The following is a 22,241-nucleotide window of genomic DNA, read 5'->3' on the forward strand; positions in this document are numbered from 1 at the left end:
ATCATTTGTATGACTGGAAGATTATTTCAGATGTAGTTTGTACTATATGCAGGTGTAGACAACTACTTTTGGCCTTTTGTCCCGAAAAGGAAGTGCGATGATGTTACAAAAACCCGTTCTTCATGCTAGATCAAAGTTGAAGTGTTTATGGACTACGAAATGCATTATGAAGTAAGTTAAAACCCATATTTGAGACCAATTTATCTTAGAGCCTTGTCCTATTACTAATTAGAACGTGTTCATACATGTTTAAACTTGATTAATAACGGACCCAAATGCGTCAAATGCAATGATTGGATCCAATGGAACCTACATTGTTGAAAAAACCGAGCCAAACAGATAAACCAACCATCAAATTCCCATGCAAGGCCTATATAGATGGATAGCCCTTTTAAAGATCTTTCCAACGGTATATTATAAGCCCAATTCCGAGCCAAAACGAAGAAGTTATGATCAAAACACTAAACCGGGCCCTAAAACCGACACCCTTACACTCCAACGGCCATAAATTTTGATACATAACATATTTTAACCTAATTCTAACGGAATTGGAAATTAGACATTCAGAGCTTTCCAATGATATCTCACACGCCTTAATCCGACTTCGCAATCAAAAGTTATGAAAGTTTTGAAAACGCGTTTTTCGTATAAGGCAAATCGCAAACCAGCGCAACTCAATCAGTTGCGCGCGCCTGGAGCGCGCAACTCATTGAGATGAGCGCGGCACCCAGCGCGACTCAGAGAGTTGCGCGCGCCACCTGACGGCGCGGCTCTAAAACCCTAAACCTAGATCCCTACGCCTATAAATAGGGGTCTTCGTTCAGCTCTAAACGAACAGAAAAATCAAAATACTAAACCCTAAATTCTGAAAACCCCAATCTCTCTCAAACCTTCTTACTATCATACTACTTTTCCCTCTTTCTTCCTAACTACTCTTCAACCCTAATCCATCCATTGAAGCTCTTGAAGGTACGAAGAAGAAAGAAAGTCCATAAATGCATAAACGGAGATTTAGCATAAAAGAAGAACGGTTAGTTTCCTGAGCACTTAGATAAATCACTTTTCTTTTATTGTTTAAATAACTTTAATTGATTAATTAGTGTTGTTTGATCACTTTAAACAAACTTTTAATTAATTAATTCACATAGTACTCTTTCGTTAATCAAGACTAAAATTTGAATAATTAATTGTTGTTTTATCACTTAAGACAAGGCGAATATTGTTTATTTATTGTTCTTTCACGAATATTGATTAAATAAGAATAACGAATTTTGCAATGTAATTCCTACATGATTAATGCGTGTAAATAAAATCAACTAACTTAGTTTTAGGTATCGCGTTGCATATATTGTTTGGTGATGAAATTGTGAAAAGGAAGAACTAGTAGAGGCCGCACTAGGGCTAGAATAGCGATTCCTCCCTGAAAGGAACGTTATTTTAGTACCCTCGCTCCCGAACTCATTTCTAGTTTATGTAGACCAATTTGGGCATGGGTAAACTTACGATTCGTGCTAAATATCCCATGAACTCCACATGGGAGAAAGGCATGAATGAGGTTTATGAGTTTTCCTAAAACTCATTGGCGACTCCCTACTTGTTTCTTATAAAAAAAAAAGCGTGATGACAAGATCAATTCTAATTCAAGATCCCCCAAACAGTGAAGAATTCAAATCCTAATACACCCTAACAAGTGTAAAGTCCTAGGCTTCTAAAGGGCCAACGGGCATCTAAGGAGAAGATCCCCTACGATGGGAACACCCTCCTTCCAGTGGCGACTCCACTGGGGACTTAGAGGTTACAAGATTAGTTCTTAGTTATGGTCCAAGGTTTCCAACACTAGGTTGCCTATGGGTTGTAACGGGAATTAACTTGGATAATCTCTAGTTAGAGAGCGAGACTTGAACGCATAATATCTTCCTTTTGCACAAAAGTAAAAACCAAACAAGCAACATTGCATCATGCATAAGTATAACACACTTTAACCATTGGGGATTGGCTCATTGATTAGGGGCTGCCAACATTAGGCTTCTATCCCGAAATCAATAACAATCATCCCACTCATATCGTCAACAAAATGTTGGGAGGGCTATGTCATGGGTCAACACGTTGAGTGATTGATTCGTGCATCGTCTCTTAAGATATGGTAACCTTGGACACCCAAGTCTTGACCTTAGAATGACATTGTATGCTTTGATGGTTCCTTTTATGTGCTTATGTGACTACATGAATATGTGCTTCGTGTCTAATCTAACTAATTCCAACTTGTTACCTAGAGATATAATTAAAAAAAAAAAAAAATCGCAAAAATTGTGGTTCGACAAAAAAAAAAAAAAAAAAAAAAAAAAAAAAAAAAAAAGAATAAAAAAAAAGTTCTTTTTATCGTTCTTTTTGCGTTTTCGATAAGAAAAATAAAATAAAAAATAAAAAAGAATGTCGAACCTACCAAGTGGCACGCGCAACTGTCAAAGTTGCGCGCGCCCTCCAAGCACAAGTTCAGAAGTTGCGCGTGGCACCTCTGCGCAACTCTGTGTCATGCGCGCGCCAACTGTTCAACATTGACTTTGACTCATTACGAGCAATATCATACGGAGAAAACGATATTACCGCTTCAAGGTTAATCGTTAATTAGGTGCTAAAAGTATCTCTTCGGCTAACAACGTTGTCTGACTTAATTACCTTTACTTTGATCATCGTTTTCGTTTTTCAAAAAAAAATCGAAAAAAAAATGTTTTTTTATCGTTCCTTTTGCGTTTTCGCACAAAAAAAAATCGAAAAAATGTTTTTTTATCATTCTTTTTGTGTTTTCGCAAAAAAAAAAAAAAAAAAAAAAAAAAAAAAAAAAAAAACCCGCATGTGGATGCACTTTCCACCTTAGCGCAAGACAGAAAATTGCGCTCGATACTATTTTTTATTATAATGATTCGTTTACGTACTTTATAATCGAACTAATGACATTACTTCTTATGAGGTTCGTCATTAGAAGTTCGCATCCCTTAATAGGACGTCATCAATATGTTTATTTTTAAATGTGTCTATTTCGTGTTCATCATGTTTTAGTTGTAATTGATCAACCTTGATTTAAAAGTATAATTTATTTACATCTTCTATGGTTTAAAAAGAAAATCCCGAGAACCTTACTTAGGATGTTTGCTTCACAAAAAAAAAAAAAAAAAAAAAAAAAAAAAAAAAAAGAGAGAGAGAGAATAGAACGAAAAAATTGTTCTTTTAAAAAAAAATATTATAATTCTCAAAAAAAATGAGAGAAGATAATGAATGATAAAACCGAGAAAATGATTTAATTATTTCTTGGATTTTACATTCGAAGGCCATCATTCTTTTTAAGCAAATAGTAAAATATTATCCTTTAAAGATGAGCAATATGAGAATCATAATTGAAAAAAAAATGATATAGATCTCTATTGCAATCTAAGTGATCAACAAATACCATAGTATATTTGATCATTTTAAGGAGTATGTTCGGGTTGATTAATATTCCTAAAATTTGATGAGCATTTTCAATCCAACTTTCTTGTCTTTCTCTTCTACCTTTTTCGAAAACAATTCATTTAAAGTAAAATCCTTAGATGATTACCTTGTTGAAGTCAACACAAATCATGACATTCCATTAATGATTGTTTGTGAATTTTTTGACATTCTTCATCAACAAACTTGCTTAAAGTGAATTCGTATTACAAGGATTAAAAAAAATAAATAAATAAATAAATAAATTATTTTGACTTTGGTTCATTGTTTGAATGCTTGGCAGAAAAGGTTTAAGTGAACACGCTCAATTTCTCGTGATACACATTACTAGATCATCTTCCACATTCGCATACTAGTCCAATCATGGGTGACAAAGCAGCATTGGAGAAACTTAAAGAGGAACTCCAAAACCTAAAGGCCCTACGAAAAGAAGAAGCCCAAATGAAGGCTCATAAAAAAGCAGAAAAGGCTAAAATAAAAGCAGAAAAAGAAAAAGAAAACATTCTTAAGAAAAAGCAAGAGCCGAAAGAGTAGAGGCCTTGGAGAAACTTGTCCTTCGAGCTAACTCAGGGAATAAGTACTTCAATTATGAGCTTGCACCACAACCTAGTGGCAAGACTCTCCCAGAAAAGTTCTTGACTACGGATTTGCCAACCTTTAAGGTTACAGACAATCCTAGGACTCACTTAATGAGCTTTATTGGAATTATGGCATTGAAAGGGGTTGAGCCAAGCCTATATGCATGTACTTTTCCTCTTTCATTGGACCCAACTGCTAGATCATGGTTTTATAACCTCGATGCAAAACAAACTTCCACTTGGAGTGACGTTGTAAAAGCGTTTTTAACCCAATATGGAGATAACATTGAGCTCACAACTACCTTGCGCGATCTCGAATTACTTAAGCAACGGGAAGAAGAAGGCTTCATTGACTTCTTTTCCAGGTGGCGATCAAAGGTTGCTCTTATTCCACAAAGACCTCCGAATCATGAACTTGTCCCAAAGTTCATAGACAATATGTCTCCACCGTACAAGTGTCATTTACAATACCTTGGTTTAGACACATTTCAAAAAATCTATAATGTGGGAATATTAATTGAAAGGGACTTGATAAATGAAATCATGAATCATATAGATGGACTTGATTTTTAGAGAGGATTTCACCTACGTCAGAAATGGACAAAACTCGAAGACGCAATCTCAAGAAGTTGTCAACAATTCAAGATGTAGCACCCCTAGGTCTTGTTTTGTTTCTTTCCTTTGTCTTTTTTTTATGATAGACTAAGAGATTCGAGCTGTCGAATCTACTTATTTTGTACTCTCATTAATTAATGAATAAAAAAATATATTTTCAAGTACGTCTATCTTGTTCTCTTTTCAATCTCTTTATTGTTATTGACTTGAATTAAATAAAACTTATACATACAAACAGGCAATATCAAAAGGCATACATACTCAACACTTTAAGAATCTTGATGAGCTTTGGCTTACAAGATGTATTGAATGAAAAGAGGCCTATCTTAGGCCCAAAAATAAAGGATATGATGATCTCACCAACACAGGAGGCAACTTGAAACTCCACAAATATAATCCCATGTTCTTAACCTTAGAGAAAATCCATGTTTTTGGCAGCCCTTTTGAGCCTCGTCAATTGAGCCTTAGTTATTCAACCTACATTATTCCATACCTTGGGATGGGAATAGTGCAAAGATCTCAAATAGGAAATTGGGGGAACGAAGCATAAGAGGGGGACACAAAGTTAGTCTAAACCCAAAAGGAAAGATCAAAAAATCGTTCCAAACCCAAAACAAAACTTGTCAAAAAAAAAAGAGAAAAAAAAAACAAAAGAGAGATGACAAGGAAAAGGCACCTAATATAGGAAGTTGCCACACAAAGCAGAAAGGTTTAAATTTGAGAAGCACCAAAAGTAAGGGATTTTGGGAGTATACTTGAGCCTGTCCATTGTTCATAACCCTAAGCCTAGCCACGTTACGACTTTGGAAAGGCCCTCCTTAAGGTAGACCATAACCATACACCAAAATCATCATTCCATGAAAATATGGTCAATCTTAGGCCTTTGCACATATGGACCTACTATTGAGTAGTTATGCCCATATATAAAATGCATGAAGTGTTGAGTTATGATTACAAGATCATATAAAAAAAATTCAAATGATTTGGATGACTTGATAGCCATTGTCTTGATTACATCATGTTAGTAAAGCAATCCAATCAAACTAAATTCGATGTTTTTCATGTCTTTTGCCAAAGAAAAATGAGATGATTATCACTTTAAAAAAAAAAACAAAAAAAAACAATCATCTCATTTTCTTTTAATAATAGGGCTATTTATTACCAAGGTAATTCAGGTTCTATATACATTGCCTAGAAAGAAAAAGAGTTAACACAATAAATTGATTTGATATATCGACAGCCTTGACGTCAACTTTAGATGTCTTTTACAACTCTTGAGCATTGGTCTTCTCACTTATGATGAACAACTAATATGTCCGCCTGCGTGGGATATCTCCATCTTCTCTAAGCGAGGAACATTGATTGAACATGATCGCTACATGAAAAAAATGATCGTTATCGCTATCACACATATACCTCACTGCCAAGTCATCACGATGATTCAAATATTAAGTCAATAATCCTTACTTTTCGAAAACATGTCTAATTTTCTTTCTTTATTCTTTTATGGGAAAGTTGGATTCCCCTTCCTTTTTATACAAATCCGTCTTTTTTGTTCATTTCTTTTTTAGGGGGTAAGTCGGGATGATCCCTCCCATTTGGCAACTAAAATACTCGAAAGATAGTATAAATTTTTCGCTCTTGGCCTCAAATTGGGGACTTAAAAAAGCCAGGACATCCCCACTTCTCTCTATTTACAGATTGGAACACGCTATTTATGCTGCAAAATCAATGCCATGCAAAGCTTATTACGAACCATCTTAATAACTTTAAATGACAAAGGGAAGAATACCACTTCCTATTATTTGACCAAGATAATTAATTATGTTACTTGATCAAACAATTTATGATAAACATATGCAATATTTTGCAAATTGGAAATACAAATCTTGGGGCCTTAAAAAAAACATGAGAAACATCCCCTAACATATGTATACATGAATTCCAAACGCCACCCAAAGTCTACACTTGGGGGCTTCAAATTAAAAATATAGGTCTCACCTTAACTTTTATTTTGAAACGAGACCATATTTTGGGAAAGTGATTCGAATAATTTCATAAATTATTCTAACACTCTATCAAACCTAAGTTTGGTAAATATTCATTTTCAAACTACGGCATCTTTTAATTGGAAGAACTCCACTTTCAATTAGCAAAATATGACAGTGATGACAAACACTAAAAAGAAAAAAACTAACAAAATCAGATATACGAAAGTTTGCTCACACTGTCATACCTTTGTTGAAATAAGTTGCAAATTACAACTTACCTTCATCAATCTTGGACAAAAAAGGTCACGCTCAATTACGAGCTAGACTTTTCTTTTCATTTTGGGTCCATTTTTTAAAATAATATGATTATGTATTTTGCCTACTAGAAAAAAATTGCTTTTCAAAATAAACTTTCATTTAAATTATTGGACCCTTTTCAAATTTTGAGTTCTAGTTCGAAACAACATGTTTCTAATAAAATTAGTATTCAAAATTTCCTTTCTGAATTTTTGTTTTCTCAAATAAATAAATTTTCAGATTCAAATAACTGTTTGGATAATACATGTATTTCCAAAAGGAATGAATTAAGATTCGACTTCTTCTTGACTCGAACTTGTTCTTGCTTAGTTCTCCTTCGAATATTGGCTAAGGGATGGTAAACGAACCACCTACAAGACCAAAATCAAAGATTGATAAGAACGAAGAAAATATTTGATGTTCTAAATCAACTTTGACAATAAAATCACCGCAATGATCTTTACAAACGTTTAGACATTAGGTAAGATTACTAAACCTTAGACACAATTGTTTTTGGTCTATAAACAAGCAAATAACTAACTTGCTTTCTTGAAAATGACTTTAACTAAAATGCAAAAGGCATGTCATTACCCTGAATATCTCAAAAACAAAAATAGGATATATGAATAGGTCCATCTCAATATCATGATTATATGAATGGCCTAAACAATAGCAAGTCAATAGAATTACCCCAAATTGGGGGCTCCAAGACTTGTGAAATAGCAAGAATGCGCATACCCTACACATGGGGGCTCCAATATCAACAAAAAACAAAATGAGATATTCATGTCATTCGAACTACTTTCGAGAATCGCCTAAATAGTTGTAGATCTCGAGCCTTATAATTTTCAAATGCATCACAATGATTTAATAATCATTTTGTTCCTTTGAAAACTAAGTTTGCAACTGAACTTGGCCATGAAACAAGTTACATATTCGAGCCATTTTCAAGTTCAACTTCAAGAACTAATCTTAGTGCATAATTGTTGTTTCAATACTTCAATTTACTCTAGAGATTAAAGAGTATGACTAGTATAGAGCAACAAAATCATGATACTTACTCATACGAAAGTTTAGTACTCAATCATTCATCATGAAAATTGTATCAAGACACATTATTAACATAAGACAAACAATTTCATGAGTTAGAATGTAAACAAAAGACTCCTAAATTCGAAATTAAGGAGTCTTCATTCTAAATTATTCTCCATTGTTGCACACATTGGAATTTTGCAAGGAGGATAACATCTACTTTCTCGAGCTTCAAAACAGTGACAAAATTTGAACTCAAAAGAAAGAATTCAAAAGTAGCAAGAATAGACGAAAAATTTGAACAACATTTCATTTTTCCCCTTATTTGTTCTAATGAATGACCAATATTACTAGACTTAGCAAATTTCTTTGTTAAAACTATGAATGGTCAAAAAACAATTTAAACACACTAGTTTAATCGTTTCCAAGATCCTAGTTGTTATCATAATAAGACGAAACACGGGATTTCTAGACCCATTTCAAGCAACATGAAAGGGTCTAATTATTAAAAAACAAACAAGGCATCGAAGTCACCCAACATTGGGAGCTACAATATTCGAAAACATAAAATGGGGGCTCAAAAGCCCGAAGTATAGCCAAACTATTCCAGTTCGATGATCTCTTCAAGAATTTCCTAAAACTAACTAGTTTTGTGGAAATCTTGAAATCACAGTTTTATAAATGAATAATAATAACCATCGGTTATTTTTTATCATTAATAAAACCAATTTGCAACTTACGCATTAAAAAAAAAAAAAAAAAAAAAAAAAAAAAAAAAAAGAGTCGCAAGAACAAATTCATGCTATTATAAAAGTTCAAAATTTCATTTATAATTTTAATGCATAATTGTTGTTCCAAACACTTCAATTTACATTAAAATTAACAAATATAGTCTATGTGAGCAAAAAAGAGAAATAAAGTTCAAGCACAAAGTCAAAATTAGAATGAACAAAAAAAACACATATGCTTGACATGCTCATACAGGATCAATACTTTACAACTTCGCATGAAATTTGTTGCAATATATTTCTTAAAACAACAACAAACAAACAAATTCATGAAAACAAGTCGAATCAAAAGCCCCAACTTCAAGTTAGGATTGTTCATTCGATTTCTCCATTTTATTAACCAAGATCATAGTTTGGTAAAATAAAAGGAGCAAGATTTACTTTCCTTAGCTTTAAACGACAACCAAAAAATGGGAAGAGATCAAAATTGGAGAAAGAGGAGAAGAAGAAAGCGAGCTGCAGATCGCGCTTCTCCAACTCTTTTACTAATTCAAATGTTGCGCGCAACTCATTAAGTTGCGCGTGGCATCCTAGCACAACCTAGTTTCTTGCGCGCGCCTGGCCAGCGCGACTTACTATGTTGCGGGCGGACACTGGTCACTTAAAAGACCAGTACTCATATTTTGATCCGTTTTGAATTTTTCCCAACGGTTTTGTACGTTGTTAGACGTAATAACGCTCGAATTATCGAAATCTTTTAAAATTGCTTTGCATCCAGTAGTTTCTTTTCTTCTTTGATAGTTTTTTGCATCATCTTGCATGCACACCGTTCTTTGTGCCTTCCTAAGCATACGTTTTGAACGTTTTTCGTAAAAGTGTCTTAAGACGTTCCGTAGTGGTACTTTACGTAAAAGCTCCCATAGACAGGTTTGTTATTTTACTGTAATGACGTTATAAATGTCCGGCTTTTCTTCTTTTTTCACGTCCAAAGGAAAAAGGAAGGCGTCATCATGCAGCATAAAAATGCAAGGCGTATCGTACAGCATAAAATTGTATGGCGTAGGTGTTGCGCAAAATTTCAATTCAGCCCAAGATTTGCGAGGTCTACCTCTCGGAACTAAAAGGTAGAGAATTACTTTACTTTAAGCGTTAGTTCACGAGTCGACAGGCGCGTCGAACCATCAGGAACAGACACTTCTTGATTGGAAGCAAATACGGTAGTTAGTGAGCTTACTAGCTTACCAGACAGTTAGGGTGTCCATCCACCCCCTGTATAAAAAGCGACGAGACGATGTCGCACCCGTGTAGCCACGTGCCCCCAGTCCTGAGACACGTGTACTCATCTTGTGGACAAAACTACTGAGAGAGTTGCTGACTTTCTTCTCTCTCACTGGATTTGGATATGTGCCTCCAGTCCTGAGACATGTATTTCTATCTTGTGGACATCCGGTTCGAATACCGATGAAGCTCGAATGCCGAAACATTGAGGCTCGAATACCGAAAACGTCTAGGCTCGAATGTCGAAAACACCTTTTTTATCATTTTACTTTGTTAAAGTCGGGCTAAATTTTCAATGACATATCGAGGGACTTTAGACCAACGATGACATGATTGGGAGGACATCATCCCCTTTTAATCCTTTTTAAACCGATCTCTTCTCATGACATGACATCACCCAGAACACCTTTACTCGTAAAAGCGTTCTACAAATGCAAAGGATCAATCTAGATTCTTTAGCGCGTTAAGACATAGAAAATACTTTTTTCTAGCCTTAATAGCTACTTGTTTCAAACACTTAGCGAATCAAGGATCGTTTCGACATCCTTAACATTTCTGAAAGATTCTCTATTCTTTGAGAACTTCGCAGAATAAGTCTCGGATTTATTTCCTTGACTACTTTGATCATCGTCTATTCTAGACTCGATCAAAGTGGGGGCTAACTATAGACACCTAATTTTGGCCTTTTGTCCCGAAAAGGAAGTGCGATGATGTTACAAAAACCCGTTCTTCATGCTAGATCAAAGTTGAAGTGTTTATGGACTACGAAATGCATTATGAAGTAAGTTAAAACCCATATTTGAGACCAATTTATCCTAGAGCCTTGTCCGATTACTAATTAGGCCTAAAACGTGTTCATACATGTTTAAACTTGATTAATAACGGACCCAAATGCGTCAAATGCAATAATTGGATCCAATGGAACCTACATTGTTGAAAAAACCGAGCCAAACAGATAAAACAACCATCAAATTCCCATTCAAGGCCTATACAGATGGATAGCCCTTTCAAAGATCTTTCCAACGGTATATTATAAGCCCAATTCCGAGCCAAAACGAAGAAGTTATGATCAAAACACTAAACCAGGCCCTAAAACCAACACCCTTACACTCCAACGGCCATAACTTTTTATCCATAACATATTTTAAGCTAATTCCAACGGAATTGGAAAGTAGAAATTCAGAGATTTCCAATGATAGGGGTCTATAAATAGGGTTCTTTGTTCAGCTCTAAACGGACAGAAAAATCAGAATACTAAACCCTAAATTCTGAAAACCCTAATCTCTCTCAAACCTTTTTACTATCATACTACTTTTCCCTCTTTCTTCCCAACTACTCTTCAACCCTAATCCATCCATTGAAGCTCTTGAAGGTACGAAGAAGAAAGAAAGTCCGTAAACGCATAAACGGAGATTTAGCATAAAAGAAGAACGGTTAGTTTCCTGAGCACTTAGATAAATCACTTTTCTTTTATTGTTTAAATAACTTTAATTGATTAATTAGTATTGTTTGATCACTTTAAACAAACTTTTAATTAATTAATTCACATAGTACTCTTTCGTTAATCAAGACTAAAATTTGAATAATTAATTGTTGTTTTATCACTTAAGACAAGGCGAATATTGTTTATTTATTGTTCTTTCACGAATATTGATTAAATAAGAATAACGAATTTTGCAATGTAATTCCTACATGATTAATGCGTGTAAATAAAATCAACTAACTTAGTTTTAGGTATCGCGTTGCATATATTGTTTGGTGATGAAATTGTGAAAAAGGAAGAGCTAGTAGAGGCCGCACTAGGGCTAGAATAGCGATTCCTCCCTAAAAGGAACGTTATTTTAGTACCCTCGCTCCCGAACTCATTTCTAGTTTATGTAGACCAATTTGGGCATGGGTAAACTTACGATTCGTGCTAAATATCCCATGAACTCCACATGGGAGAAAGGCATGAACGAGGTTCATGAGTTTTCCTAAAACTCATTGGCGACTCCCTACTTGTTTCTTATAAAAAAAAAGCGTGATGACAAGATCAATTCTAATTCAAGGTCCCCCAAACAGTGAGGAATTCAAATCCTAATACACCCTAACAAGTGTAAAGTCCTAGGCTTCTAAAGGGCCAACGGGCATCTAAGGAGAAGATCCCCTACGATAGGAACACCCTCCTTCCAGCGGGCAACCTACATAGTTTTTTGAGCATATTTTCTTTTAATGTCAATTCTCTACTTAGATTCAGGATATGATTTTTCTTGTGAGCTAACTTGGGCTGTGAGGTATAGCAAGAGATGCAACTACTAAAGGAGAGATTGTTATATACACCCGGCTGTACGGTACACCCAAGGGAATTTGTTTGTTCATTTGATGATAAAATGAGCAATAATCATCGAAATGAGCAAAAAATACTCTTGGGTGCACCGTGCACCTGAGTGTATGAAACAATTTCTACTATTAAACACATAGTTTACCTAATGCTCTTTATTTGGATTCAGAGAAATGATTTGATTTTCAACCAGAATGGGAGAACTGCTGAAACCATTTTTAGAGATATTTGCTTCAGGGTTGCTTGTAGATGCTCTGCTGATTATAGGACCTTTTTGCTAGGATTACAATGAGCTGTGCCCAGTTAATTTCCCAGATAAAAACTTGTTTATCTGAATCGTTTTTTCAAGTACCAGTGGAAGGTTACATACGTCTTTTCATGTACTAGTTGTGGGGTACATTTGCAATTTCCTAAATACAAGTTGCAAACAATAATTGGACAGCTCATCAAAAGTACTGAATAAATGACCACGCTTTTTCAATATATTTACAGAAATGCCACCAAATTAACAATCGTTTATCTGACAGATAAACTTGTATTTGCCGTTACAATATAGCTAATTGTCTGGTCTGTTATCTGTTGTTTTACTTCTTGGCTGGAGTTTGTATAGGTTTCTTTGGGGAGTAATTTGGTTCTAGATGCTGTTTTTTTTTTTTTTTTTTTTTTTTTTTGGTGTGTGTGCTTGTTGGGGATTCTGTCCCAGTTTGCTGAGGTGTTTGGACCTCATTTCACTTGGTAATTAATAAATATATTTTTTCAACTTTTTGGCCCTAAATTTAGCACATTCTCCATTCACCTATACATTAAAATGTCAAGCAATTCTAGTTCATTGTTTAACTTTCCTAAGATTTCCTCTTGTATGACCAGCTACCCAAACTTTCTTTCATCTACATCAATTTCAACCAGCATCAGACAACCACTTTGATAAGCTCTTAATGCATCCTAATTCGTCTAGCACATTTGAACTCTAGGTTAAAAGATGATGTAACCACATGGTTACTTCAGGCTTCCTCAAACATGTTTACAACATCAGCAAGTCTTTCATAATTATGGAATCAATTTCTAGTGCTATAGAACATGAATTCCTAGCTCAGAAAAGTCAGTGAAGTTTATTGATTCAGCCAACAAGATTTAGATTTCACCTTCAACATCATTCATCAATATAGAACAAAGCTACTTAATCACCTTAACCATTTGTGTTCTACATAAGATTTATGTTGCATTACAAAAGTCTACCATGGCTACAATTTTACTGTACTAAATGCAATCAAATAGGAAGTATTATTCAAAAATCAATTGTTCCTTGGTATATGTTAGTATTTACTTTGAGAATGGAGCTTGCCATCCATTTGTCCGCTAAAATCATGTTCATTTTCATTACTTTGTGTATTTCCTTGCCTCTTGCATCAACTTAGCCAATATCTAGGGTTAATTCTTGTTGTATCAAAAATTTTGTCCAAAAATCTAATGCATATGCAACTTTTAAATACAGTATGGAAAATAAATCCATGTGAGAAATGAACTATATGAAATAAGCTTTAAAATGCAGATAATATCATAGAATAAGCCTAATTGAAAATGCTAATGTGTAATTTTCTATACAATTTACTCTGGTAAATATACTTGTAATAATCTTCAGCTTGCAACGTCAGCCTGCTCTATTAGATCACTACATTACTACAAAATTGATGCTATTATAACCATGATTGTGCTACCCTACAAAAATGAACATATATAGTATATATACTTCGTATTACCTGAAGTAATTGAATTAGAACTAATTTAAAATACAGGCAGCCTATAAATTTTTGCAAGAGAGCATTCCAGAGCAAAAAGGCTCAATTTTTTGCGGCTCTATGTCAACTGCAGAAGTCATTTCAGCAGTTACAGTGTGAATCCACTTCTTTACTTTAGTGTCAGTATGATACAATGGCCATGCACTCTTGAATGTCAACCTATATAGTCAAACAATTAACCAACCAAAGAGTTTATCAGTAACTATAAAATAACGAGCTAATTATCAAGCAGATTTCTTGCACCATGAACCAGACTGGGAGGGGGTTTATTCTACTAAACTTACAGATGATTTGTTCAAGGATTACAGAAGTTTGTACCTGTCGATAAAATTGCAAGAATCAAAATCTCTCTTTTTGAAGCACCCCCTTCCTGTTTCCATTGCCATCTGTTTCCATACCTAGGCCAGCCCTTGCCAAGGCCATTTGATACGTATCCTTTGTCAAATAAGTGCGCCTGGAATATGACAAGATTGTGACCCAAAAAACTTAATAGTCAATGCTCTCAATAGTTATGTATGAAAACAACTGTCTAATTGGCATCAATAAAAAATCACCTTTCAATATGCACAAGATTGCATAACTTCCTCCCACTGCTTAGCGCTTATGAAAGGGTGGTAGCCGTGGTACATTGATTTCTCTGAGCGAACCAGCCACCTGGTAACTGCTTGCCCAGCATGTAGATCAATCAGTCACTTGAGCACTTGCAACATTTAAGCAAGATATATGAGTTGATTGTAGGAACATAATCTTAACTGTGAGCAAAAACCTGCAGCTGCAAAAGTAAATGTTTCGGTCAGCAAACAGGGTTAAAATGTAGCAAAAAAAGGCCACACCTTAGGGTGCACATGAAGCTGATAGACAACAGATACATTCACTCACATGCACAAAACTGACTCGACCAAGTATCAAAATATTTGACACACACTATTTTTAAGGACAGATACTCTAGTCACTCCGACTAGTTAACCAATGGGCAGGAGAATGCAATGTTGATGCCTTGATGGCAAAGGTCAATATCAGCTGGTTACTGTTACCCCTGATTCACCTGAAAAATTCATCCTTTAATGGAACTTCACAAAATTGCACTGCAGCAATTACAAGCCTTTCACATGACAACAGTGACATTGTTTATCACGTAGTACTATTTACTTAAACAGAAAAAGTATCATGCTATGAAATCCTCAAACATTAAGATTCTAGAGAATTTTTTCACCAAATCCTAGTATGTCTAATTAGCAATAACAACAATCAAAGCCGTAATCCCAAAGATGAGATCAGCTACATGAACCAAGATTTATCTCCTATACTCGCTAACCATGATCCTCTCCTTCCACCCCCTCCTGTCCAATATTAAATGCTCTTGTAAACCCAACTTCTTCATAAAAATTGTTTTCCTCTATTTGATGCGTCAAAAACTAAATTTTTGTGAGAACCATTTAAATCATGATTTAAATGGTTCTAACCTGTTTCTAAGAAACTTGCTTATTATTTGTACTATAATCTGTATTCATAAGATCCTTTCTCTTATTTAATTATGTGTTAATGTAAATGAGCCATAACTATGTACCCCTATGTCGCTTTTTTGTCACTAATTATAGCTCAAGCAAAACTACAATCCAAATAACCACAAATTACATCTGAGATCATAAAATATATATCTTTTGAATAGCTTTTTAAAGTGCTAAAATAAAAATAACAAAGAAAAGAATAAAGTGCTCCATCTTCCGTCTGTCACTCAACCATCAACAATAGAGATAGGAGAATGATTGAGGTAGAAGTACTATATATATTTCATAACTAGTACTTATTTCCACCATCTTTAAAAGATAGGCCACATCAGAATTGACCTTTTTTCAAGGAATTTAATTAGAATAACATAGCTGTCCTTAACAATTCAATTTTTTACATGTTTACCTTACCAATGTACTTGTTTTTTGAAATATTTTCAAGGGTAACATTTAAGGGTCATATCTCATATGGGATAGTTAAAATTTTCGACTCCAAATATAGAAAGTGGCTTATAATTTTGGGACGAACTTAAAATGGAAACATGGCCTACATAATTCAGGACGAAGGGAGCAAGGTTATACTGTTATACATCTCGTTTCCAAATTTATTGGGAAGGTGAGGAGCCATCTTAAAGTCAAGGCTTTTGTGTGGATTTTACAAGTTACTTGATAGGGAAGGTTAAAAAAAAAAAATTTGGGCTAATATGTAACTTAATTTTTGTCTAGAGGACATTTTGTCCTCTTTGTTTTGTACTCTTTATTTCAACTATGTATGTGACTTTTTGCTTGTCAAGACCAAATTAGTTATGGTATGATATTCAAAAATGACTGGTGATATTTCAGTAGTATCTAAATACCATAATGTTGTAAAGAATTTTATTTTTTTTAAGGAAAATTTAGGAGACCCTTTGCTCAAGGGTAGAATTTAAGCTGTCAAAAACTAAGTAAAGAATGATTTATGTAAGCACAAGTATGGCAATGATATTCTATAGAGATGGATGATACGGAATAACAAGAGTTTGTTAAGTGAACAATAATAAGGATTGCCACGTGGCAGTGTGCTATATCTTCTTCTCCAAATACCTAAACATTCATAAAGGCACTGATTCACTTGCTTACATCAAAACTTCCAAGAGTTCCAACTTCCACAATATAACAAAATAGCAAATGTCCCGTACCAGGCCATAAATTACATGATAAAGCAGTGATATAGCTGGATACTTTTCACCATGTTACGCTCCTTTGAATTTATTAGTACCTTGGTGGTTTGCCAAACTACGAGCATTAATTCTACTCAAGTATGCAATTTATCGCATTTTTTGCAATATAAGCACATTATACACGAAGCATTAATACTAGTAATCTAGGCAAAAGTTCAAAGTATCAGTGCAAAATGGTCAGTGTACCAGCACATTTAAAAGAACTTAAGACTAGTTACTTAATGCTAAGGATATTAGACCCCAGTAAATGAATTGAAATATGCAGGAAGTAGCATTTAGAAATCTGGAAAACCTTTTATGTCACAAACATCAATGGGGCAAGTTTGTAAATTTTACAAATGACAAAGTCTAATGAACAATTTCAGTTGGATAATATATCATAACCAAACAAAAACCTGAATTCACATTAAAAAGAAATACCTGAAGGCCACAAGGGTACTTTTTCTCTATCCTTCTCCACGTGCAACAAAAACATGTAATCCTTTCCAAAACCTTCCCTGAAGCAGCAGAAACAGATGATGTGCGTGAGAGTATGACAAAAAAGAAAAAAAAATTTGCATCTCACAGAACTTGCAAGAATATTTAATGGCCTACTTTCATGAATAAGGGACAGCTAGAAGTTCTCAGAGAATAAAATCTTACATAGTTTATTCATCTAGTCATGCAATATAAGCATCAAGCTGCAAAAGAACGGCGCTTGAACCCTTTAATTTAAAGTAGGAGCCACAAAATATTACTCCTATAATTATTATATTGTTACTTCTACAAAATAATAATAACCAAAAAAAAGGCTTAAATTGGCAATGGAAATAACAAATAAATAAGTTAGATATTACACTGATCACTTTCCTAGTCCACAACCTCTTTGTTTTCCCTCCAAGCAAAAAATGAATAAAGAGCTTTTAAGACGAAAGAAGTAAAAGAAAACCTGGCCATCTTTATGAGTTCCCTAATCATCAAAGAAGCCAACAATTTTTCCCCATACTATCAATGTTTCACCCCACAGCAACCTCAGTAATCACAGCCCACATTTCATTCTATAACACAGCACTGGCGACGATGGTGCCAAACCACCAGGCAACACTAATGAACAAAACCACAAAGTTTTACAAGGAGCCTCCAGGCAACATTAAAGAACAAAACCTCAAGTTTTACAAGGAGAAAGACTACATTACATTTCAAGTATACAAATTTGTACGGTAGAGAGCCTAAGCAGCCTACCAAGACTACTGCTAAACGTCTACTAGTCTACAATATATGGTGATTTTGAATTTCATAAGGATTGGGTGCAACAAATATCTAAGAACTATGTGTTATTTCAAAGACAATCAATCGTTATAAGTATAAAATATAATCTCCAAATCCTTTTCCATAAGAATGTTATATATGGACCAAAGAGAGAAAAAATGGGGTAGCAAAACCAATGTATTCTCATCTGACCTATATCAGTGGTAAGATAAAAGAGAGAGAAAAGGGAATACAAGAACCTGACTTACATGTACTTGTGCAAGATCCCCTGGAATAGAGGCATACAGCCTGCTGGTAGCATAAGATTCAATTTTAAAACCACCTTACACCAGATTAGCAACATTCAATGCCCTTTGACCTGAAAGGCTATCAGAACTCTGAAAATTGTCTTGGTTATGAATCTGATTGAAATCATTCAAGCTAGTGCAGTTGGGAACCCATCTAAATTGAACCACAGTATCAAGAACCTTTGCTGCTTCGTCAGAATGTCTGGATTGGCGCAAAGCACGAATTAAATTCATGCAAGTACTTGAACTAAGCATGAGACCTTGCTGTTCCATATCATCAAGTAGTTGTAAGACTTCAGAAAATTGATCCTTCTGACTTAGGGTTTCAACTAATGAATCCCATACATTTTCCTTCAATGTCAAACCCTTAAGTGACAATTCATCCATCATCTGAAAGACTCTTTTCCAATTACCTTCTCTACGATAAGTGTCCACCATTAGGGAATATACAACTTCATCAGGCATAACTCCGCTGGTCAACAAGTCATTGAAAAGAGAAATCAACTTAAGCCCGTTACCTGTTCTATTATATCCGTTTAAGAGGGCGGCATAAGTTATGGTAGTTGGCTTTAAATTCCTATTTTGCATCTCATAGAAGAGATCTTCAGCTTCTTCCATCATTCCCAATTTGCAGTGATGATCAATCAAAATGGTATATGTCACATTGGTGGGTGCTATATTCATGTCAATCATGTCTTGCAAGAGTTTAAATGCTTCAGCTGACTGATTTGACTTGCAAAACCCATCAATTAAAGTATTGAAAGTATGTATTGAAGCTATACCCTTGTGCCGCATTTCTTGATATAAGGATAGAGCCTTCTCCAAATCTCCTTTTCTGGAGCAACCATCAATTATGGCATTGTAGACAAAGCTATCACATGGTATGCCCTTTAATTGCATCTCATCAAACAATCTAAATGCCTCCATTAAGTTCCCACATTTGGAATAGCCATCTATAATAGTAGCATAAGTCACGCTGTTTGGTACCAGCCCCTTTGTGGTGACTTCGCAAAAGAGTTCCTGTGCCCTCTCTACTTCACCAAATTTCCACAGTCCATTAATCAAACTATTGTAAGTGACAATATTTGGATGAACACCTTCCCTCTTCATCTCTTCAAACAGTTCAAGAGCTTTTATCATATCTCCTTGCTTAGAATATCCAGAGATTAAAGAGCTATAAGTATACACATCAGGCACCAGACACTTAACCCTAAGTTCTATGAATGCCTGCGAAGCTTCTTGCATCTTTCCATTCTTAGCGAGACTGTGGATGAGCACACTGTAGGCAAGTAAATCAGGGAGTACTTTCTGCCTCAGCATATCTTCAAAGGACGACAAGGCCTCTGCGATATTCCCTTCTTTGCAATGTCCATCAATAAAAGCTGCATAGACGACATCATTTGGTTTGATACCACACCTTGACATCTCTTCAAGATATCTACTAGCAATTTTCATTTCCCCATCTTTGCAGTATCCGTGGATCAAAGCACCATAAGTATATGCATCTGGCTTTAATCCTCTCTCCACCATCTCATCAAAATAAGAAATTGCTTCTCCTGTTTTTCCACCCTTGCAAAGGCCCATTACAAGAGTGTTGTAGCAAAAAACATCAGGTAAAGTCCCTTTCTCCTTCATTTCTTCAAAAATTCTCATTGCCTCCTCCAAGTTACCCCCATGGATATAACCCTTGATTAAAGTTGTGTAAGTGACCACATTTGGTTTCACACCACAAACGGCCATTTCTTGTAGAACATTATATGCACATTGAACATTTCTAACATGACAAAGTGCATTGATAATTGCATTAAATGTGAAAGCTGTAGGGGAAAAATTCATGTTCTTCATCTCAGCAAGCAGCTCATAGGCTGCCTCCATTTTATTTTCTCTACAATAACCTTCAATCAAATAGCTGTATATTTGGGAACTAGGACTTAACCCTAACCCAATCATCTCAAACAATAGACCTTTTCCTTTCTCCATGTCACCTATCCTACATACACCACTAATTAGTGCAGCATATGTCACAAAATTCAGCTTAATTCCGCAAGCAGTCATCTCATCTTTAATTTTGAGAGCCTCTATCACATCACCCTGCTTCATGAACCCATCTATCAAGGAAGTGTAAGTAACATGGTTAGGCTTCAAACCCCTCCCCGCCATTTCAGCCAACAGCAACTTTGCTTCCCAAGCCCTCTTATTTTTACAAAATCCATCAATGAGTATCGAGTAAGTATAGCTATCAGGAGTTAGGCCCTTCTCAGCCATGGAGCATTTAAGCTCCAAAGCTTCATCTAGGGCCTTGGATCTACACAAACCATTAATAAGTACATTATAAGTCACTAAATTAGGAATAATGCCTTTCTCTTCCATTTCCACAATCACATTTTTACCTTCCTCAACCTTCCCTTCTTTACATAAACCACTAATCAAATTGGTATAAGTATAAATGTCAGGAACAAGATTAACCTCTAACATCTTATTATAAACCCTCCAAAACAAACCCATCATATTCTTCTTCAACAAATCAGACAACAAAGAATTGCAACAGACTAAACTAGGACAAAAATCATTGTCTTTTATACACAAGAACACATCAGCAGCCTCTTTCAAGAGCCCCATTTTCTTATAAGCATTAATCACTATATCAAAAATCACCGAACTGGAATCACACTTATTATATTCCCTCACACAACTAGCCAATGAATCAAACACCATATAAGAAGGCGGTCGGGTTTCAATCAAACATTCAATAACCCCATTCGCAAGAGGAAAACAGCTAGAATTACAAAGAAGAACAGCTAAAATTGAGAAGGAAACCAAATTATGATGAATACCCAGTTGAGAATGCGACCAATTGAAGAACCCCAGAAGTCGAATTGGATCAGAAAACTGATTATGATGAAGAACAGATTGAACAACATCTGGGTTTAGCTTCTTAATGATGTCTGATGACCCCATTAAAATGCTCCAGTTATTATGCTTTAAAAGCTTTGAAATTTCTTCAACAGTTTCACCATTTTCGCCATTGGAGATCTTCAATGTGGTAAAGAACCTGCAGGAAGATAGAAAAAAAGATATTGTTCTGAGTCTGGTGTGTTTTCTGTGGGGCAATAACCTAAGATGGTGATTCCAAAAACCCATGATTTTGGTGAAGGTTTTAGCATAGCAGGAAGAAGAAGAGCAAAAGAGTGACAAGGGGAAGAGTAATTTCCCCTTAACACAACAAGAACAGGGAAGAACAACATCAAAACTGAAAATGGAGCATTGTGGAGGCGTCAAATGGGCTTTTTCAGAAGATGCAAAAAAGGGCTGAATTTTCAGACACCAAATTGCCCCATAACTTGAGATTAGTCCACTCTTGGTGGATTCAATCGACATAATTTTAAAATTGGACTCGGTTAGGTTTGAAATTATGAAAATTTTGTATCCTTTTTTTGATTCTAAGTTCTAACCATTTAACTTTGTATCACCTTAAGAATTAAAATTGGTAAGAAAAGTGTTTTAATTTATCTAAAATTTTAGGTTCAAGGCTAGGAATGCAGTAACACTTGTTGGGAGAGGTTTTTCACCAATTGGGACTTAACCCGGCTTAAATCCGATTTAGTCGAAGTCTAGTAGAGAAGAGTGATTACTAGGTTTTAAATCCGCTTTAGTTGAAGTCTAGTAGAGAGTAGAGATTACTAGGCTTGCATAAAAATATATATAAAAAAAAATCTTTAGAGACTTATTACGAGTAGCACCTTTAAGGTCATGTTTTGTTCAGTTAACAATACAACAGGTGATTATATTGAATTAACAATTTTATGTTTAATTTATGAATCAATCTCCCCTAAGGTAAATTTGATTTTTTATATTGTCCC

The 22,241-nt window shown here is 35.0% G+C and overlaps 1 protein-coding gene across 1 annotated transcript; it reads right to left on the reverse strand.

Annotated features, from left to right (window-relative positions):
• Window positions 1-13,940: 13,940 nt before the first annotated feature.
• LOC145568600 (uncharacterized) lies at window positions 13,941-21,622 on the reverse strand. Its single transcript, XM_081628030.1, has 5 exons — window positions 18,343-21,622; window positions 17,267-17,343; window positions 14,673-14,890; window positions 14,437-14,572; window positions 13,941-14,277 (listed from the first exon to the last, which is right to left on the reverse strand). The coding sequence occupies exon 1, from the start codon at window positions 21,520-21,522 to the stop codon at window positions 18,418-18,420; it is 3,105 nt and encodes a 1,034-aa protein (XP_081484156.1). The 5' UTR covers window positions 21,523-21,622; the 3' UTR covers window positions 13,941-14,277; window positions 14,437-14,572; window positions 14,673-14,890; window positions 17,267-17,343; window positions 18,343-18,417.
• Window positions 21,623-22,241: the final 619 nt, after the last annotated feature.

Source organism: Chenopodium album, chromosome 11, assembly GCF_948465745.1.
Source record: "Chenopodium album chromosome 11, dcCheAlbu1.1, whole genome shotgun sequence".
Taxonomy (NCBI): domain Eukaryota; kingdom Viridiplantae; phylum Streptophyta; class Magnoliopsida; order Caryophyllales; family Amaranthaceae; genus Chenopodium; species Chenopodium album.

What these genes read in the sequence shown, in the direction of transcription:
- LOC145568600 (XM_081628030.1), bottom strand. Translation starts at nt 21,522, where the DNA reads ATGGGTTTTTGGAATCACCATCTTAGGTTATTGCCCCACAGAAAACAC.